Here is a 21,005-nt window from a genome sequence, read left to right as displayed (position 1 = left end):
AGCAGGTTTGTGAGCATGCCTTGGCAGTACAGAGTTTTGCAAGCCATACCTAGTGCACTGTAACAGTGGGACCAGATAATCCTGACTTCAAAGCTGCACTTGAAATTTGATACTGGGGTCCAACACTGCGTTAAGGATGAGAAGGAAACAAATGTATTTAAGAAATGTTGCTCTGGTGTTGGCATATGCAGATCTATTTGAGGTACAGTCTCAAACTCTAGACAGAGAGCCAGTTGAAGATGAGGTGCTTTTTTTGCACTGAGAGAAGTGAATGCTAAGCTGCAGGCTTTTGCTTACTAGGCTGCCACAAGACAGGGAGGCTGGGTATGTGGATTGCTGAGCAGGTTTAGGCAGAACCAGGACCTCAAGGATGGTGGAGAATGGGCACGCTGCTCATGGAGATAGATGTTAGCAGGGCAGGTGTCGTGCTGGGACATGGGGGAAATCTTGTGGGCTCCCTGCTGCAGCCCCTCACAGGCCCAGGCACTGCAAAGGGCCCATGCTGGATCATGCCCCAGTCGTTTTTCAGAAATTCAGGCCAGTTTATGGGATAGCTAATGGTGTCCTTTAAAGGCAAACCTTAGAAGTGGTGTTGGCATTAAAATTTACATTGGACTTCCTGCCCCAGATTTGCCTGCTGATGGTGTCTTCTTCCCCCTCCTGCTCAGGCACATGAAGATTCATGAGAAGGATCCAAACAGCACAGCGAGCACCACTCCCCCCTCGCCACTGAAGCGCAGGCGATTGTCTTCGAAACGGAAGTTCAGTCACGATGCTGAGCTGGACAGAGAGGAGAGGACACCTGCAAAAAAGGTTCTTTATGGGGCATGAAGCAAAAGATGTTCCTGGTTACCTCCTAAATTGTCAGCTGTTTGATTTGTGCAGTCATCACAGACTTGTTGCAGCTCTGTATATGAGTTGCCTTGCTTATCCTGTTGTAGCCAACATAGTTGTCTGGGATTGAACATTATTTGCTAATTTCAGAGATTGAAATAGTTCCATTTTTAAAATTCTTTATTGCTTAAATTTTTTAATTTGCTTCTGATTTATAAATAATTATTGTTGGATGACAGCAGGATGTACTATTCCTTTGCTGTTGCAGCTTTTCCCCTAGCTTTTTTTTTTCCTCCCATATATTTTGTAGTATTCTTGAAGGATGGTGATTTAAACTTAAAAGAAACAATTTTTACTTCAAAAGCAGCAGCAGCTTAAGTCTGCTTTTGCCTAGATCTGGAGGGAAAAAAAATCTACAGTACATTTCCCATTCACAGTAGCATAATCCTACCTTACTGGAGTTACAAGAGTGACCAGAAAATATTTATTTGAGGGCTAGACATTTCCGTTAGGGTTCTGTTTATAAAATATTTTAACACATCTCAGTCATTTGTACAAAATGTATGTTGTCTGCCAAACTTAACTCTCCACTTACTATCTCTAAATGGCAAGCTAGTAGCAGTTCCATTTAGCACAGTATCCCAAGCTCTGTGCATGCTTTTCTCCCTCTAATCAGAAGAGAAGTATAGAAAACATGCAGAAGTTCATTGCTTCTCCCTGAACCACTTGACTTAGCAGTTGGCAGTATCTCAGTGGCATAAATAATTTAGGCTGACAGCTCTCCTGGCTTTCTGAAAGGAGAGGAATGCTAGTTCAGTGGTATATGAACACATGGGTTTATAAGTTCTTCAAATCACAGTTCCTCATTAGAACTGATATATCTGTGACTCAGCTGCACACTTTATCTCCTACTGAGCCTCCTTTTCTATCATGCATGTTCTTACACCTGTGCCAAGGCTCTGGCACTTACCATCTCTCTTAAGGAATGCTTTTGTATTTGCTTGCAGCAAGGTTACACATGAAGCCTGCAACTTTTTGTGAGAGAAAGACTTTGAATGGATTGCAAGTTTGGTTTGTTGCTTATGAGTTGGTCTAGTGAGGTTTTTCTTTTCCCTTTTTCTGAAGGTTCTCGAGGATGGCCATTCCGGTGAAGGGGATAAGAGGGCTGACGATGAAGTTTATCATTGTCCAGTGTGTTTCAAAGACTTTTTTTGCAAGTATGGGCTGGAGTCCCACATGGAAACACATCCAGATAATTCATTGAGGTAAGAGATAGTGCCCAGAGTGTCTCTGGTCACCAGACAGCTTAAAGAAGCCTGCTGTGGAGGGGCAGGAGCCCCTCAGCCCCCTGCACTCTTAGCTGCCCTCCTTTGTGGTTTAGAGCAGGTTTTTAAATAGTTTGCCTCATCTTGTGTCACCAGGGTGCTGTAGGGCTTAATTTAATTATTTTTTTGCAAATACAGGAAATCTTGCCAGTTAATAGCTGGAAATGTTTTTAGAAAAAATTAAAGCCCTTCTTCATTCCATTGAAACACATCACTGTTACATAAAACTGTAAAATGCCAACACTGCAAAATTTTAACAAGATAAACTGAAGATGCTTAAAACTTGATAAAAAAACTTGATAAAAGTATTGAGGTGTCATCCTATGAGATGATTCTGTGTGGAGAAGGCAGCAGCTGGATAGGAAGGGTTTTTCAGTCATTGGAGTGAGTGAAGATAGATGAGTTTCTGGTTTCAGACCTTCAACAAAATGTTTTATGCTTTTCTGCCTTTTGAGGTTAGGGAATGATGTGGACTTTGGCTTAAATGAGCTTTTCCTACCAAGGAAAACTTATTCATTAATTGTTAGGGAAGGTGCTTGAATGTTGTGTTTTGATTCAAGTAATTGCCTCTGGGACTCCTGAAACTGTTTTATTTCCTTTTTTTTACCACAGAAAAATGTAGAGCCAGATACATGAAGATCTAAAAGAAATTTTTCATGTCTAGTTGAAACATGTAGAAAGGAGATTGTCTGTTTTAAGCTTGTCAATATTTTAAACTTATTTTGGGACATTTGACTCTAATGATCTTTTGGAATGGGGTGAAGAATTCAGCATCTTGAAATATCAACATTCACTTCTGGATACAGGTTCTTAATAGAATGACATGGAGCAGAGGCATCCCATTCTATTAAATTGGATTAATTCTATTAAGTTTTCCCTTTCCTAAATGTTTGTTTAGAAAACCTTTGTAAATACATGTAAAATACTTTTTAAAGGTATTGTTAATGTTGCAGTTACTGGGGAAAAGAGTTGAAAGCTTGGTCCATTCAACAGTAGTTAATTAAACATACTTTGCTGTTTCTGAAGTAAATGAGGTAAATTTTCGTTATAGATCAAAGCTGAAATGGTTGTTTTCCAGTAAGAGCTCTGTAACCACTACAAAATGGAGTCTTGAACAATTTTGCCTTACACTTCATGCTTTAGAGAAAGCAGCTGACATATTAGCTCATTACCCTCATTTTGAAGCTTTTCTGAAGATAGAACCTCTTTGCAAAGTTATACTCCATGGACCTGAGTGGAGAGGTGGATTTTCCTGCCTTGATAAGATAATAGAATATCCTTCTAGCTTGGCAGCTTTGCAGTCTGCTGTGGGAAGGCAGAAAGACACAGTGGCTGTGCAGACATGCTGTTCCTCCTTATGCAGCTCGTGCTCTGGCATTAGACTTGCTTTGGGATAATATTCTCCTGAAATGGATTTTGCTACCCTTGGTTCTGCTGAGCAGCAAGTGTCCTTAAATCAAAGTCACAGTTGTCAAGCTCGATGGGTATGGTTTAAGAGTAGTGCTGGGATGCTTATCTTTATAGAATTGTCTGGGTGATAGTAAGAGGATTTTGTCAGGTATTTGCCTCAGCCATTTAAGATCTGTCAGTGAAGACAGAACAAGGAAGATGTGGTCCTTTCTGGGCAGCTAATACATTAAGGTGCAACTTAGCCTGCCCATCTGGTTTAAACCACACCTTTTGTCCTAGTCTAGACAAGTCAAATGACACTGTCTGCCTAGCCCAGCCTGACAGAAAATCCTCTAGTAAGCAGAGCAGTTTGGACTGCTGTTAAGGTGACTCTTTCATCCCAAACGAAATGGGTTAAAATCCGTGGCCAGCAGGGGCTGTAATCCCCTGGTTCCCAGGGTTCTGTAGTACTGTTTATAGGATTCAGCAAGGCACAGAGAAAGTAGCATGCCTTTCTCAGTCCTGAGTACAAGTGATTGAGGTCCTTTTGGTGAGGCTTAAGGGTGTTTTTTTGAGTGAAAGAGCTCAAGAAATGAGAATATTTTGCTAGAGTAGTAGAGCAGGAGACTTGTGTGTATGGGTGTACTTGTGACAGGGAAGCAAACTGCAGAATGTTAGAAGGCTTCCATCAAATCCTGTTGTCGCCTTATTGTAGAAGACAAGGGGAAGTAACTCTTGTTAAAAGTTCAAACAAGCAAAAAAGCACAGTAACTGTGTTGTGAGCAAAGGGCAGGGAGTGTAACACCCCCAGTCTCCTTTTATTGCCCATATTGTAAAAGCAGAGTCACTTGATGGGGACCTGTGAGGAAGGCTGTGTATCCCAGAGCCAGATACTCAGGATTTGTGATTAATTTGGAACTACTGCAGTAGGCAGTAGCCCAGCACAGACTGTTTTGTCATGATCAAAAATAAGTGATGCTCAATCTGCCTAGCCAGTGCCTTTCATTGTAAAGGTACCGGTCAAACATCCAATTCCCTTTTGCTCCCCCAACTCCTATATAAAGGATTGCAAACTGGCTCTGAAGCAGTGCACCAGTTTGTGCACTGTCTTGATGGTGGCACCCTGCAGCCTCCCTGCAGAGATGCATCCGTGGCTGAGGCAAGGTGCCAGGGTGGGCAGGAGCTTCTGCCTGGCTTCTCTGTGGTTCTTTAATCCCGCCATTTCAGTGCTGCTGTGCAAATACAGCCTCTTGCCCCCAGAGCTGTCTGAGTCTGTCTGTCCCCACCACCTTCTGCTAAGTATCAGAAAAGGTAAGGCTGTCTAGCAGCCCTGGGATTAGTATGTGTGCAGCTAATTTACAGGGTGGGCCATCACCCTTCCAGATACTGTCAAATGAACAACTTTAAATCGCAGGGTTAGCTGTTCAAAGTCAGATGAAAAGACACTCCCCATTGTCTTGCCCAGAAATGCTTTTTCATGTAAAACCCAGAGCAGTGAGCACCTCATTGTTTACTTGCAGCAGAATAAACAATTCTTAATCCACTGATTGTGTGAGAGGGGCTCCTGCTTGGGAGAGTATCTCTTGATTATGTAAAATCCTAAATCGTGCATCTTTGTCTCCTAATTACGGTAGGAACTGCCCTGGTCTTGAGAGTAATAATAGGGCCCTTTGTCCCATTGACAATGGACTGTGGCACTGCATCTCCTTCATGGCATTACACCCCCTGGTCAGTCGCTGTCCCTTTGAAGCCCCGTGCCCTGCACCCTAATTAAAGACATGAGCTGCCCCCCAGCAAGGTTGTCTGCAATGCCCATTAGCAGTGGGGGGTGGCCCAGGAGCGCTTTCTGACCCCCTTGGCCTCTCTACCTGGATTAAAGAAGTCTGCTTCCCTGCAGCTGGGGCCTCAGGACACTGTCTATTTTGGTGAGTTTGTATCTGAGTGTTGATATAATTAGCAGAGAGCTGAAACGCTGCACAGCCAATAGAGAAAATGAGAAACCTCACAGAGCAGGGGAGTTTCTCTGGAAACTTTAGTGGCTCAGAGTTGCTGTCAGACGTGAAACTGTGCTTGTAAAGGTCACCTGACAGCTCTGAGTAGCAGTGTAAGCAGAGGAGATGTGAGGATTTCCCGGGGAGAAACCTCTCCAGATGCTATGCTGGGTTTCTCTTCTTTCTTTTGGCAAATACAGTGGAACAAGCTTAAAGTAAAATGTGTGGCTTTTTAAAAAAAGTATATGAACTATAAAATTCCTCTCTTGGATTTCACTGTAGCCAGACCATACCCTTTTTATTTCCTCTCCTTCTCCTCCAGGAGGTTTAGTGCAGTATGCTGTACCAAGAGCTAAAGTATTTTTAATTTTTCCTTCCTCACAGTAGCAAAGAGACAATTATGCTGCCTCTCATGCCTAGGTATCTTCCTGAGGAGAGGAGGAGGGAGCTGGTTATGGTGTTAGACTCATTCCAATATTATTTCTCAGCCAGGATAGTTGTGCAGTTTGAATGTGGTAAAAGGTTGCTTCTTAATGAATATCATGAGGCTTTCTCATCACAGCTGGTTCCGTATGGCATTGCCTCCAGTTACAAGATTTGGTTTTGCTATATTTTTGTAAGATGTAAGAAATAAGACATTGCAGTGTGAAAGTTACTCTCTGCCTATGTCACACAGCTGACCTGGTGACCAGAACCAGTTGCCATTAATAGATTCAGGGGAGATTAAGTTTTTGACCTTCTACAGAGCCTGTCCAAACAATGATTTAATATATTAAGCTTTGTAACTTGAAAATCCTGGCCATATTTTCACAAGGACAACAAAAGCAGTTCTCTTCCCCCAGGGTTATGTGCTTCTGTAAAACCTCCAAACAAAGGACACCAAAAGCTGTTTACAGCCTACCTTGTTCTTCAAAACAGCCTGCCCAGGTTTTGCTGAAATTGTGTAGCGGTTGAACACTGCCATGGAAAGCTATTGTTTTGAACCCAGGTTACTAACAGGCTCAGCAACAGAAGAATTCAGGCCTTGGAAAGAAAGGTGTTAGGAGTCTGACCATTAGGATCTGTGATCATCTGCCTCTAGTTTTGCCAGGGTAACCACTGTGAGGTCTTGTTTTTGAAAACACTTATGGGTGAAAAATGCTGTTGTTGTTTCTTGGTGTTACCTGGCTTCACCAATATGGAGTAGATAACTTAAATGCCATAGGAATGGTCTGCTGGACTCTGTGGGTAAATTGAAGATATCTGTCATGTGCAGCTTGCAATTGGTCACCAGGTTGGTCACCAGGTTGCCCCCTTTGCCTGCACATCCACATTCTTCAGTGTGTGGTGGGATGCTGCTAGGCACCTAGACCTATGTCCCAGTCTTTAATCATTTTAGACAATGTGCATGAGCAACTCCATTTAAGTCAAGACAAGAGGAAGTGGGCTTTGGGTGAAAAAGATAACAGCTACTTAGAATATGGCGTGTTTATTGCCCAGTTACTGTTCTTCAAGGCAGTTCTGCACCCTGGCTTTAGGGAGATAAAATAGGAAAGAAAATAAATGAATGGAGATTTAAAGTATGGAGATTATTTCGGGCATTATCACCAGTAGAAAAGACCAGTACAATATTAGATTTTTGAAGCAGTAGTCTGACCATATAAAAGTACATTGAACTGAATGTTAAAAGGAAAAAAAAGAAAACAGCCAGAAAAATACCCTAGTGCCATTCCTGTTTTTGCAAATGCCTATCCAAGCAAGTTTAGGAATTCACTTTCTATCTGTTCTCTCCTTATATAGTAGGGATAATCCTTCTGGCTTCCTTATTCTGAAGCACACTCCTCTCTACATGTGGCAAGCCTTTAGTGGAAAGAGAGTGTTAGTGATGCTACAAATGTGCAGGAGTGAAGGTGTTTGAAAACTAGATGTTGTTTGCAATTAATTTTACTGTGAGACAAAACTATGGGTTCATGGTGGGAAGAGGAAGCTTCTTCCAGCTAGTTGACACTGCTATTATTGGAAGCAACTTGAAGGATCAATGACAAGTCATTTTCATTCAGCATTGTGAGGTTATATACTACTTTTCTCTCTGTCACAATTGTTGATGTGCACATGACCTCATTCCTTGCTAACATTTCAAAATAAGAAACACTATGCTGTTTTAATGAAGATGGATAATTCTGAGGTTGTTGTATCCTACACAGTTGTTGAGAGGGATGGAGAGCACTCCAGCATACACATGTTCATGGACCTCCTTGAGCTCTGCTTTTGGCATACTATATTTTGGGCCTAGTACTTCCTTTTTTAGTCACTGAGATTGTACCAGCAAGGACAGTTTAGGTAGAAATTGCTTTGGAGTTACTGAGTACTAACACAGTTAATGCTACAAAACTTGTTACAGCCGAAGATGGAGGTGGCAGTGGTGTGACCCTGCCAATTCAGCTCTCAAGCTGTTTGCTCAATGTCTTTCTGATAGAAACTAGGAACCAACTCCTAATTGCTTGCTGGCAGCATTTTCAGTGCAGGAGCAATTCCATGAGACAGCTGATGATGATGAAGTCCAGCTCTGGTAAATTCTGTGACCAGAAATGTGCTGCAGTACAACGCAGTTCTTGGTGAGGCAGAGGAGAGGGGTATGCAAGCAAGCTGGTGAAGGCATCCTTTTACTGAGCAAATGGAGAAGTAGAATCAGTGGGTTGTCTTGCAAAAGCAGAACAGAACTGCATGTTACATGCCTTCTGAAGTTCCTGTTCAGAAAAGAGAGCTGGGAAACATCTGAAGAGCAGCGCGAGGCCAGCGCTGGCCTAGAAGTGGTCAGCTCACATCAGGGAACTCATTGTGTGAGGAAACTGGGAATCCAGAGCAGCCGGATAAAAATATTGGCTGGTGAATGGACACAGGGAGTGATGCTCTCATGTGAAACTGTGTGCTGTGTCACATGCTGTTAAATATCTTAGCTTGGCTGCCAGAATAGAAAGTGGCTAAATGCAAAGCTGACTGTAGAGGAAAGCTGCTTGTAAAGGGGCATGCAGGAGGGAAAAGGGGCTGAGCCAAAAGAGGTTATTAGCATGCCTGCCTGATCCTAAGGAGAAGGATTTGTTTATTTGCAGGCTCTCTCAGAGTGCTGGGTGCTGCTCAGCGTGTTGGCAGTCATGTCTGCATGCTGAGCATATCTTAATCTGCAAATGTAGATAAGGGCAAGGGGCTGCAATCCAGATCCAGCTACACCTATTTGTGAGCCCTGTTCTGATCAGTGGATGCTTACAGGGTAGAGAAACCCCTGGAGATGTATTTCCTTATGTTACTCATGAAAAGCGGTGACCTTTTTTTAACATGGTAGACACATAGATTTCTTTTTTAACTCTTGCTATTAATTTAAAAATTACAGAAGTACTTGCTTTCATATTTGAAAGATGTGTTAGAAGATAAGAAGAGCTTTTCATTTTCTTACCTTGAAAGAATACCAGAAGTTGCACATGAGTTGGTGTGCACAAATAACTGTTACTCTGCATGTTGTGCAGCTTCTAATTTTGGTAGCTGTAGAGGACTATTCTGGTCAAGTTTTTTTGCCCCTCAGATATGTTTGCCCTGACTATTAAACCCTTCATTGTTTAAGTTGATCTTCATCTCTTTCTCTGTGATTCTGTCCAGCCAAAGTGTTGATACTTCTGTTTTTTAAAACTTTGACCTTTATTATGTAAAAAAAGTCATTATGAGAAAATGACTAGTTTGTATGAGTGTCTGCAGGCCATCTCCCATTATTTTGTCTTAGTTGCATGTTAATTGTGTTGAAGTAAATGGTAGAGTAAGGTGCTGTTTCACGAGGGCAGAGGTGTTTAAATCTGGCGTTGTTGAAGTATTGCTGGTAAGTGCAATTCATTACAGCGTTAGGAAGAAGTTTTTACTCGTTTTTCTTTGCTCACACACAAAGGAAGTTTAAACATGACACAGCATGGCTTGTGCCTTTTTATTAAACCTTACAGCAGTTAATTTCACTGGAGTTACTCTGATGGGGGAGTCGCTGGTGCGGACACTGGCTCTGCTGCATGCTGACAAATTTCTAAAGCGCAACATCACCCTGGTTTATATCGGGTCTCTCCTGGCTCCTACACGATACTTTTCTTGCCTGGACCACAGGGCAGCTGTAGGAATGTACATAATGCTGTGCATCCCTCTATTAATAGAAGGGTTGGTACAGGAGGTTCAGCCTTGGCTGCACCCAAGGGTGGCTTGGCTTCTTTGAGGGAGAGATTAAAGAGAGCGACAGAACATCGGTAACAAAATCAGACGGCCACGGGGGCGGTGGAAGGGGGGAAAAGTTAAAAGAAAAGCGCCTCTTTTGTCGAGGCTGTGAAGCAGCATGCACTGAACATCTAGCGGGCTGTGTCCGTCCCCTTAGGCACCGAGGGAAGGGGAGGGCAGCCTCTGCAGCTGGCAGGGAATTGGCCCCTGGTGCTGCCTGCGGTTCCAGCACAGCCCCACAGCGGTGGGCGAGGTCGAGATGGCAGAGCAGCCGGTCCTCCGGGGTCGGACACGCTGGGGAGCTGCGGGGGAGGAGGCAGGAGCGGGCATTGCAGGACAGCAGGAGACCTGGAGAGGGGCAGGAATGGGCATTGCAGGATAGCAGGAGACCTGGAGGGAGGCAGGACAGCAGGAGGACCTGGAGAGGGGCAGGAGCGGGCATTGCAGGATAGCAGGAGGAGCCGGAGGGGGGCAGGAACGGGGCTCACAGCACTGCTGCTTTTCCATCACTCATCTGCAGCAAATGGGAGAGATTAGTGCGGCTGTTGGATGTTATTTCCCAAGGCCCTGGGTGTGGAGGCCAGGAAAGGTTGTTTTTTGGTTTTTTTATCCAAAAGGAGATGAGTATCTGGACCTGGGTGGGGTTGCACAGGAGCAGAAACCAGTTGGCTGTTTCTCATCTCTCTCACTTTGCCTTGTGTCTGAAGAAGTGAAAGAGAAGCAGAGGAATCATTTCCTGAAGGGGCATATGTCTGTAACCTGCTAGCTTTTCTTTCTCAGATGGTGAAAGCCCTTGTGTTCAAAACCATCCTTTCTCCATGTCCCCCTCCTTGCCAGGCTCCCCTGCAGCGGGACATTGCCAGTGTGGAGGCTGGGAGCCTGCTCCCACCGCCGGTGTGGACATGAGTCATCAGCAGGGAATCACCCATCTTTCTCTGCTACCCAGTTGTGTTATTTTTAGGTCAGCATAGCAATTTCTTTGCTCATGAGAGCCACATTAATTCTGCAAATAACTTCAAGAGAGAAAGGAGAATAATAACAACAGAGATAGAAAAATACACGGTACTGACTGGGAATTTCAGTGGGAGGAGTTAGACAACTTCGTAACTTAATTGTGTATTAATGACTTCTGTCTCAGGATATGTTTAATTCTTTTTGTTTGTTTTCCTTGCTTCTGTTTGTGGAAGTTGCTAAAGAGCACGGACAGGAAAGGAACAAAGTGGTACCAAGCTTTTTTATTTTTGATAAGGCCTAGGAATTTAAGACTGTTTTTATTTGTTAACATACACAATATGGGCAACTTTGTATTAGTGAGTTGCATGGGTGAAAACTTCAGGTTTTAGTCTGTGTGGTTTCAGAAGTACAAGCAGAACAATGGTAAATGTCACTTGCTCACCAGCAGTCTCGGGTAATGCAGAGCATAGTGTTTTGTTTAATTTCTTGGTAACATAACGGTAAATACAAATATTTGGCATTTTCGTCTTGACTACTGAAATATAAAATCTAGAAGGATTTAGTGGTTGTCTGCCTTACTCTTAATCAAAATCAAGACTGATTAATTTTGCTAAAAATTTGGCTCTGCATTTCCTTTCTAAAATGTCTTTCCATTTCTTAAAGAAGGACAGCTATTTCCTCTGCAGACAAATTGGAGTTGTCTCAGAGGAGAGTGTAATGCAAGGTAACAGGCACTGCTTATGTAAACTTTCCTTGCAGAGGTGCCACTTATGAAGAGCAGCAAATCCCGCCTTGCCTCCTTGAACAAACAAGTTTTGCAAAGCACCGACTATTTCTTAAAGCCTGTTAAAATTATTTTATATCCTAATTAGCATTACACATTTCAAGAATACTAACTTATTTTAGAAGAAAGCTTTTTAATGGTGTGTTTTTACACAAAGATGCATACACTTGTCTGCATTAAGAAAATTTTAAAAAGAAAGAAAAGGTGCACTGGTGTAGTAATAATTAATCAGACCTGCCTGGTGTGATACATGACCCAAACACCAAGGACAGCCTGGTTGTTGCATTGTTACATTTTGGTTCTGCTTTTGTGTTTGAGGTGTTCTGTTTCCTTACCTGCTCGTTTTTTATACCTCTGCCAGTAAGCCAGAGCCTTAGTATTATATTTGTATTGTTACAGATATGAGCAAGTCCAAAACATAAAGGCAATTGAGAATTAAAGTAATTTTAAAGGGGCCTTAGCTGCTAAAAATGGTTTTTTCCTTTCTACTTAAAATTTAATCTCTATACTTAGAACTGAACAGCTTTTTTCTCCTTACTCTGTAATCATATTTATAGAAAAATTGAAGACTGGGGCCAGGATTAGCAATCACATGATAACACAGCAGCTTTTATTAGATACATCTGGAAACTTACCTTGCAGATAGAGTGCTTTTATTTTTGCACAGGTGTTGAGCCACTGCTTGGCCTGTGGTGCTGACAACCTCAGAACCTGTTCCCATCACTGTTCTCTGCAGCCATGTCATCCATGTTTGACTTGGAACTAACTGCACATGAGCAGACATGAGAAATGTTAAGGAGAGGGAGGCCTCTCTGTTGTTTTTTTTTTTTTTTTTTTAGTTTTTTGGGGGTTTTTTATATGTTTGGGGTTTTTTTTGTTGTTGTTGTTGTTGGGTTTGTTTGTTTTGTTGGGTTTTTTTGAACATTCATCTTGAGCAAACTATTACCATATGTTTCAGATGCTTTATTTGATATGCTGGACTTTTCAGACTTTCCACAATTACTTTTTTTTTTTTTTTTTAAAGCAGTTTAAACAAGATGAAAAAATGGTCATATCACCTAGGATTCCTTACTCTTTTCCTTCTTAAACTGTGGGTCTAGGTTTAAAAGTACTATAGGCAGTGACACTACTGAAAGATAGAAAATAGTACTGATGACAAAACAGAGAAATTAATAGTTAGACTCCCTTAAAAAAAACTAATACTTCCAGTTAATGCACTGTTAGGCATGGCAGCTTACTCAATTTTAAATTAACACAAGACTTAGTCAGTGCAGTGATGCTTGCCTTTGTTAGGTTTTGACACTTAGTAGCTATAAGTTTTTCTTGGAGGTGCTAGGAGTCCATACCTGGATCACAGGGGAAGGCAGGGCATCCACAGCTCCTTCCCATGTTGTTCTGTAAGCTGTGCCACCAGGGCAAGGTGCAGTGCATTTTTATGCCCTGAAGAGCCTGCAGCTTGAGGTGACAGGCAGGATTTATCAGGATGTTTCTTTTTTTCAGCCAGGTGCTTCTTTCTGACCTAATGAAAAAAGAGCTTAGTCTTCGTCCGACATTCTCCTTTTTGTTTGCTGCTTCTTCACTCACAGCAGGGAAAATAAAAGATAAGGAAGAAAGAGAAAAATAAATATGCTTAATAAAAGAGAAAGCTTATATTCCTTTTATAAGATACATTACTTTTGTTCAGGGGACAAAAGGTGGTGCCCTTTGCATGGAAAACACCATTTTTAACTTGCAAATTTTTACTGTCTTGAGGCTGGCAGTTGATACAGGTGTACTGTGAAGGACTTTCACATGGGTATTTGCTCTGAAAGATTAACTCTCAAGTACAGCTTTTGATGGGAGACCCAAATAAAGTAGCGCTGAAAATCAGCGTGTTGCAAGAGGGAGGCGAGGAGGAGTGCAGGATGAACAAGGCACACCTCCCTGCTGAGTGGGATGTGTGGCTGCTTGGCAGGGAGCATTGGCTCCTGCTCAGCCCAGATCCTGGGGGTGCAGTGGCAGGTGTCAGTGCTCCCAGTAGCTCTGTGGAGCCATCACTGGTGGCTGTGCCTGCCCTGTCACACGCAAGGGGATACAGCTGCTGCACTGGCTCCCTGTGCCCAGGACAGGCCAGGCACATTGGGACCCCAGAGATGCTTCAGGATGCCCTGAGGTCAGGGTCTGTGTCCCTGCAATGCTGCCAGCGGTGCAGGAGAATTGTTTCCAAACCCTCCTTGTTTGTATATTGACGTACCAGGAGGAACATGTCAGAAGCACTGCTTGTTTTCATGCAAGGTATTTTCATCACCTCTAAAAGCAATTAATTTCAGTAGCCTGCAAGTTCTTTAGGTGACTACTCATAATTTTTTAATGCTCTTTGGCCCCCAGTGGTTTTGGTGGTTGTGTTTTTGCCTTCACTGAAGATGAAAGCTTTGCATCACAGAATAGGTGCTGCCAAGTGAGCTGGAGGAGAGCCGTAGATCCTGATGCTGAAGAAGCACTATGTGTTGGCCATCCCACCCCGCCCCCCTGAGATTGTTGTCACACTTGGCATGCCTCTTTTAGTAAACATTAGCTTTGTAAATGGCATTGGTTTGGTATTTAATGGAATGCAGGAACTATGTCAGCAGTAATTATACAGGTAGGATGCAAGTGAATTGACAGGAGAGTTAAAACAGATTAAACCTTCAGTGCATATTTATGTCCAAGCTTTCTGGGTACTGTGATAACAATGGCCGTGTTATATACACTTCACACTTGCTTCTTTCACCACTCAGGGACTATGAGGCCAGTTGCTTTGTGGGTGACTTGGTTATCTTTTAGTTTTCAGAGAATAAAAAAATGGCTGTGGGAGTTTATGTAGTGATAAAATGCACAACAATGGGAGTTTGTTAGGGATAGAGCAGGGAGGGGGTGGTTTCAAGATTTTGTCAGAAGTCATTTCTAATTGCAGGATGTTTTTTTAATGACTAGACACATGTCCTTTTCCTTGATGTAGAGAGCAAAGGCGGTATGGGGAAAACCAAGGCCACAGGCAGATGTGAAAAACTCCTGGTGCATATAACATTCTCAGTGACAAAATCTGACTGCCTCATACCCACTGGTGTTTTGCTTCTGGGAAACCCACGTTTTGGCTGGGAGCTGGACCTATAACCACAAGGAACTTGAGGTTGAGTGAAACTGTGTGTCACTTATTGAATGCAGACTGGACATGACCTGTCATGCTGCAGAGCTCACATACCAAATATTTAAAAGGCAATAGGCCTTGTTGACGTGTTGACCAAATGTACTGCATAGCCCTTCCTGCCTGCAGCATAGCTTTGATTGTTTAATGCAGTGTTTTATGTGAGAAGCCCTTGTTTAGCTGAATTTGGGATTTGAGAACTTAAGAAAAACAAGAAATCACAGCAATAATGTGGGTAGGAAAAAACAGTGCTTCTGCATTTTTCTTCAGGGCAAACTGGCTGTGATGGGGGTCTAAAAGTGTCAGAAGTGTTGAACTTGTTTCAGGTCTTCCTTCTCTGAACCTTTCTCCCATTCAAGGAGCACTAGTTTTCCTTTACAAACAGTCTATTTCTCATAACAGCTTTAAAAAATACCAGTGAAAGTTTATGGAAAAGCAATGTGATGAAGATTGACACACAGATATTAGAGTGGATGCAGCAGTAAGTTTTAAGTAGTGGATATGAAAGGTGCTGCTTTTACATTTGCTTTCTATTTAGGTCAGATTTAGCCTCTCCTTGTCACTGATTTTTTTTAAATGTTGTTTATTTTAACAGGACTTTTCGGTAAAAATAAAATGGTGTAAGGCCACTGAAATATTTTTCATTGGACAATGAAAAGGTTTTCAGAATGCTGTTATCTCAGCCGCCATTCTCCTGTCTGCCCATGTGAGATTGTCAGTTTTCACATTCTTTAAACTTCCAGTGGACTCACTAGCCAGAAACTGGTAGAAAGTGACTGTGACCAAAATGGCCTTTTGTGGTGATACACTGTGGCTTTATTTTGCATTTAACAAGTTCTTGGTATCATGGGGTGAGAGGAAAGAGGATGTCCCGGTGCAAGAAGAATGCTAGTTCTTGAGCTTGCAACAGTCAGTAAGAAATTTCTGTTTCATTCCTCTCCTTTCCAGGTGTGACATCTGTTGTATCACCTTTCGTACTCATCGGGGCCTACTGCGCCACAATGCAGTTATCCACAAGCAGCTTCCCAGAGATCCCATGGGAAAGCCCTTCATTCAGAACAATCCTTCAATTCCAGCAGGCTTCCACGACTTGGGATTCACGGACTTCTCCTGTAGGAAGTTCCCCCGCATTTCTCAGGTACTGTCTGTTCTTGGTTGCTTTAGGCGCCAGCTGCTACAGTGCTTATCTGATGAGGTCGTTGAAAGGCTCATCCTGCACGTAGAATATTTTGTGGAAGGTACTTCACCACTGTTCGTGTAGGCTTTAAACACTTTATGCCTCTCCCTTTTCTTTTTTCATCTAAAGAATATTGGCACTGGGTAATGTGCCAATAACATTACAGTTATCCACTGTAATGGCTTTTTCACCATTACAGCGGATAGCTACCAATGTAAAGATGTATAAAAAATTTTCAAGGAAAACTTTGATCATATTAGTTGCTTGCCCCTTTGAGCACACCAAAAAATCCTACATCTGAAATCAACAGAGAGTACACATGGTAAGGAAGACATTATTTATTTTAGTTTACTCTAACAAGGATGTAGTTGGGGTATGAAAGATTTTAACACAAAAAACTTTGAGCAGTCACCTTACTAACTAAACAGTGACATCTTCAGTGATTTCCTGACAAAACACTCCACAATGTTCCTCATGTAAGGTTTGAGGGACAGTGGATGGGGAAAGTCAGGGAGGTAGTCTGTAAATATTTTTCTGAGAGCCATAAACATTTCTGTTGGGTGATGTGATTCCTCCCGCTGTCAAATATTGCCTGTCCTAGTTTGGGTCTGGATGAAGCTGCATTATCTATTAGAAAATCAACAGCAAATCCACCTGGACCATGCTTAGTTTCTGCACTTTTCGTACTCTTCTGGAGTTAAAACATTGATTTCCAACTCTTCTGACTGCAAAGTGATAGACTTGAAATTTGCTGCTGGGCTAGGGGAGCATGTCAGTCTTTCTGTCAGTCTGTTACAGTTTTTGTATAAAACTTAAAATATCAAAAGAAAGAACTTTTAAACAAAGTTTATTTCTTTTGTAATTAATGACAGACATGTAAAGTTATTAAGGGATTTGAATGTTGGTATTTTCCTTTTGTAATAATTTTGCTTGCACTGTGAGAGAAGATTTATAAAGTATTTAAAGTCTGTAAAGATCTTGCCAGCCCTCTACTAGTATTTTTCTTGGGAGAATAAATGTAATCAGACTTCCCTAACCAAAAACCACTCTGCTTTAAGCGCTGAGTTTCATTGATTTGCTTTTGGGGGATTTTATTTTGGTTGGTTTACATTGTTTAGCTTCTTGGATGCCTTTTTTTTTATTTTTCTTTTTTTTTTCTTTTCTTTGCTCCTGGTTTCTTTGTAGTAGAACTAAATGAGATAGTCTACTGCCTGGCTTCCTTGCTGTGTAGTACGCTGAGGCTCCTGTCCTGTCAATGACACAAGAGAAGTTTCTAATAGGGAAATTTAGGATGGAAAAGAATTTGAGAGCCTGAATAGCCTTTTGAAGGAGTTTACTTTTGTAGAAGGGAACTTGTGGAGAATCAGCTCCTAATTCAGTTACACCCCTTAGAAGACTGAAGGCTGTGAAGTGGAATATCTGCATGCCAGGTAGGGGAGGGCTGCTCTAGACCTCATAACTTAATCAGTGGAAGAGAGAATGAACTGTTTGTGTTTTGCAGCAGCTTGTGATGCCTTCCCAGATTGAGATTCCTACTCTAAATATTTTTGCATGTCTTGCAGGTCTGGTGTGAAACAAATTTGCGAAGGTGCATCAGTGACTTCCATCGATTTATTTGCGAGATGTGTAACAAGGCATTCCCCATGCTTTCAGCACTCAAACTGCACACAGAAACTCACGTGGTGGATCAGGGAAAAGACAAGCACAAGCCACAGTCCACAACCCCACCCGGTGAGAGCCCAGACCAGAAAGTCTTCATGGCATCCTTGGGCCTACAGTACACCAAAGACATCAAGCCTGTCAAGCAGGAGGACAATACACAAGACGAGGTCCAAGAAATGCGGCTCAGAGCTCTGAAGAGTAACCTACCTCAGGAACCTGGCAGCACCAGTCTGCTCAGCCTCTCTCCTCTGGAAGCTGCCTCCATGGGAGGGTCATTTTCAGTCCTTCCCCCTACAAAAGAAAACATAAAGCTTCTCTCCCTGCAGCCTTTCCAGAAGGGTTTTATTATCCAGCCTGACAGCAGTATTGTGGTGAAACCCATCTCCAATGAGTCTGCCATTGAGCTGGCAGACATTCAGCAGATCTTGAAGATGGCTTCTTCTGCTCCTCCTCAAATCAGTCTTCCTCCACTTTCTAAGGCACCTTCTGTCCCCGTGCAGTCTATTTTCAAGCATATGCCACCACTGAAGCCAAAGCCTTTGGTAACGCCCCGAACAGTTGTCGCAACCTCTACACCTCCTCCTCTTATCAGTGCCCAGCAAGCCTCCCCTGGCTGCATCAGCCCAAGCCTCCCACCTCCCCCTCTGAGGCTGATCAAGAACTCAGTGGAATCTGTCTCCAATTCTCATCTCCCCCAGCCAGGAGCCAAATCAAGTCCTTCCTCACAGCTGCTCCTCCAACCCAAAGTAGAGCCGTTAACTCAGCACGAGATGAAGACACAGCTGGAGCAGGACAGCATCATTGAAGCTCTCCTGCCTCTAAGTATGGAAGCCAAGATCAAGCAAGAAGTCACAGAAGGAGAACTCAAAGCCATCATCGCAGGGGCAGCAAACAAGAAGACCCCGACTATGAGGAAAGTTTTGTACCCCTGCCGTTTCTGTGACCAGGTGTTTGCCTTCTCTGGTGTCCTGAGAGCTCACATCCGTTCTCACTTAGGTATTTCCCCGTATCAGTGCAACATCTGTGACTACATTGCAGCTGACAAGGCGGCGCTGATCCGGCACCTGCGGACGCACAGCGGGGAGCGACCTTACATCTGTAAAATCTGCCACTACCCCTTCACGGTGAAAGCCAATTGTGAGAGGCACCTGCGAAAGAAGCACCTCAAAACCACCAGGAAGGATATCGAGAAGAACATTGAATATGTCACCAGCAATGCTGCAGAGATGGTGGATGCCTTCTGCTCGCCAGACACGGTGTGCAAGCTCTGTGGAGAGGACCTGAAGCACTACCGGGCGCTCCGCATTCACATGAGGACGCACAGCGGCTGCCAGAAGAAGAAGCCGTTTGAGTGCAAGGAGTGTGGCACGGCCTTTACGGCCAAGAGGAATTGCATTCACCACATTCTCAAGCAGCACTTGCATGTGCAGGAAAAGGAGATTGAGAATTACATCTTAATGGTGGACTGCAGTGCCCAGGAAAGCCAGACAGACCCTTCTCTATTGGATGACAGCACTTATATGGACCACAAGCCCATGACGCCTTTCCTGGAACCACAGAACGGCTTCTTGCTGGGAACATCATCTCACGTTTCCATCAAACGTGAACCTGTGGGCAACTACCCCATGGATTTTGATGAGCCATTGGATTTCTCTCAGAAAAGCAAAAGCCTGAGTGCTGTGCAGGTGAAGCAGGAGAACCTGTTCGGTTCATCTCTGTCCCTTTATGACTGTTCCATGGAGCCTATTGACCTGTCCATCCCCAAAATCCTGAAGAAGGATAAAGATGATGTCCCCTGTGAAGCCAGGAATCAAGAGCTGGCTGCTTCTGGGAACAGTGATATGGCCTATAACTGTCTGCAGTGTCCTTTGGTTTTTGGTGCCAGTGGGAACTCAGAAACAAACCGGGGTGTCAGACATCCCCAGCCACTAAAAGGTTCATTGCATTTGACTGTCCCGATCATTTCCCCGGCTCTCCCTGGCAATGCTGCCTTGCTGAGACCCCTGAGGCCTAAGCCACCACCACCACCTCTCTTGCCAAAGCCTTCGGTAACTAAAGAGCTGCCACCATTGGCTTCCATTGCACAGATCATTTCATCTGTATCTTCTGCTCCCACTTTGCTGAAAACAGAGGCTGCAGATGCCAGTCCCAAGGCAGTGAGCAGCTCCGCTGGGTGTGACAAATCAGGGAATGCCAAAGCTAAAGTGACAATCGTGAGCACCATTCAGAGAGACTCCAGCCTGCCCAGTGACCTTTCTCAGGCTTGTGATCTAGAGCAGTCTCCTGTTGCTGATGCTGGGTTGACTAAGAAAAGAGGTAGAAAGAAAGGAACGAAAAATAAGCCCAAACTTATCAGTAGTGTGGATCTGGAGTCAAGTGGGGAATTTGCTAGCATAGAGAAGATGCTGGCTACCACAGACACTAACAAATTTAGCCCATTTCTGCAGTCCACTGACAATTTCAAGGAAGAAAGTGGCAGAAATGGAACAAGTGAGGATGAGAAGGAAACTGCCAAGGATAAGCTGCTGAGAGGGAAGAGGAACGCTTACTCAGACTGCCTGCAAAATATTCCCTGTCCTTACTGTCCTCAAGTCTTTCCATGGGCGAGTGCCCTGCAGCGGCACATGCTCAGTCACACAGGTAAGAGTGATCTGGGCTCACAGTAGGTTGTAGCCCCTGAGGTTGTTCCCCATGGAAGGGCCTCTCCACGGAGGAATCTTCCTTTCTCTGATGTCTGAATTGTATTTTCCTTTATTATTTTGCTAATCGCTAGCTGTTGCGGCAGCACAGTGATGGTGGTAGATTTTTCAGAAATGGAATAATCTGTGTCTTTGAGTATCAGAGGGTAAATAAAACCGTTAATAAGCATTTGATTTCAGTGGCATAATTTAGTGTAGCTGGAAAGAGGCTCAGGTTTCAGTTGTTTTGTTATTATTTTCTTGTCTTGAAGGAGAACATGTTGAATATTTAATTGTGCCTTACATGGTTTATTTGTCTGCTTCTGATGGCTGTTTGTTGGCATCAGTAATGATAAAAAGATCTCTAAAAATGAGAGACAATAAGTGTAGAACTGTGGCAGGAAAATAAAATAATATAGTGCTTAGCATTTTTTTTCTTGTGGTGGCTTTTATTTAACAGATCAAAGGAGGATGTGAGAAACTGCTCATCCTGAGCATTACATAATAGCTTGCCTCTAGGAAAAGTTTCTCCCCAGAGCTAGACAACTAAAGGTGGGCACATGCCCTAAGGTGTAGAGATGTGTGTGGAATCTCTAGCATTGTGCTGCTGTGTAAGTAACCTCAGACCTGGTGTAAACAAAAGGAGGAATTGGGTAGGGAGATTTATTCTAGGTCTGGGGTTATTTTTTGTTCTTCACTATAAAGGAAATACTGCATTGAATGCTGTGCTGATTTGAAGTTCCCTCATTCTTCCACCCACACTGTAATAAAGTAATTAGTAGATTCTCATCCTGCTCTGGGGGGAGAGGGCAAAGCTCTACTTGCTG

At 43.2% G+C, this 21,005-nt stretch overlaps 1 protein-coding gene across 8 annotated transcripts in view; it reads left to right on the top strand.

Moving 5' to 3' along the window:
- Nucleotides 1-21,005, top strand: part of RREB1 (ras responsive element binding protein 1) — a 118,951-nt gene that overhangs the window by 81,910 nt on the left and 16,036 nt on the right. For all 8 annotated transcript variants that reach the window (XM_074543956.1, XM_074543962.1, XM_074543999.1 and 5 more), the window contains 4 exons: nucleotides 669-813; nucleotides 1,960-2,099; nucleotides 15,610-15,799; nucleotides 17,401-20,140. In XM_074543956.1, the coding sequence (XP_074400057.1) occupies nucleotides 669-813; nucleotides 1,960-2,099; nucleotides 15,610-15,799; nucleotides 17,401-20,140 (3,215 nt within the window). The remainder of the gene's footprint in view (nucleotides 1-668; nucleotides 814-1,959; nucleotides 2,100-15,609; nucleotides 15,800-17,400; nucleotides 20,141-21,005) is intronic.

The sequence above is a fragment of the Zonotrichia albicollis genome, chromosome 1, assembly GCF_047830755.1.
Source record: "Zonotrichia albicollis isolate bZonAlb1 chromosome 1, bZonAlb1.hap1, whole genome shotgun sequence".
Lineage (NCBI taxonomy): Eukaryota > Metazoa > Chordata > Aves > Passeriformes > Passerellidae > Zonotrichia > Zonotrichia albicollis.
Note: the sequence above shows the minus strand (reverse complement) of the source record. Positions and strands in the feature narration are given on the sequence as shown.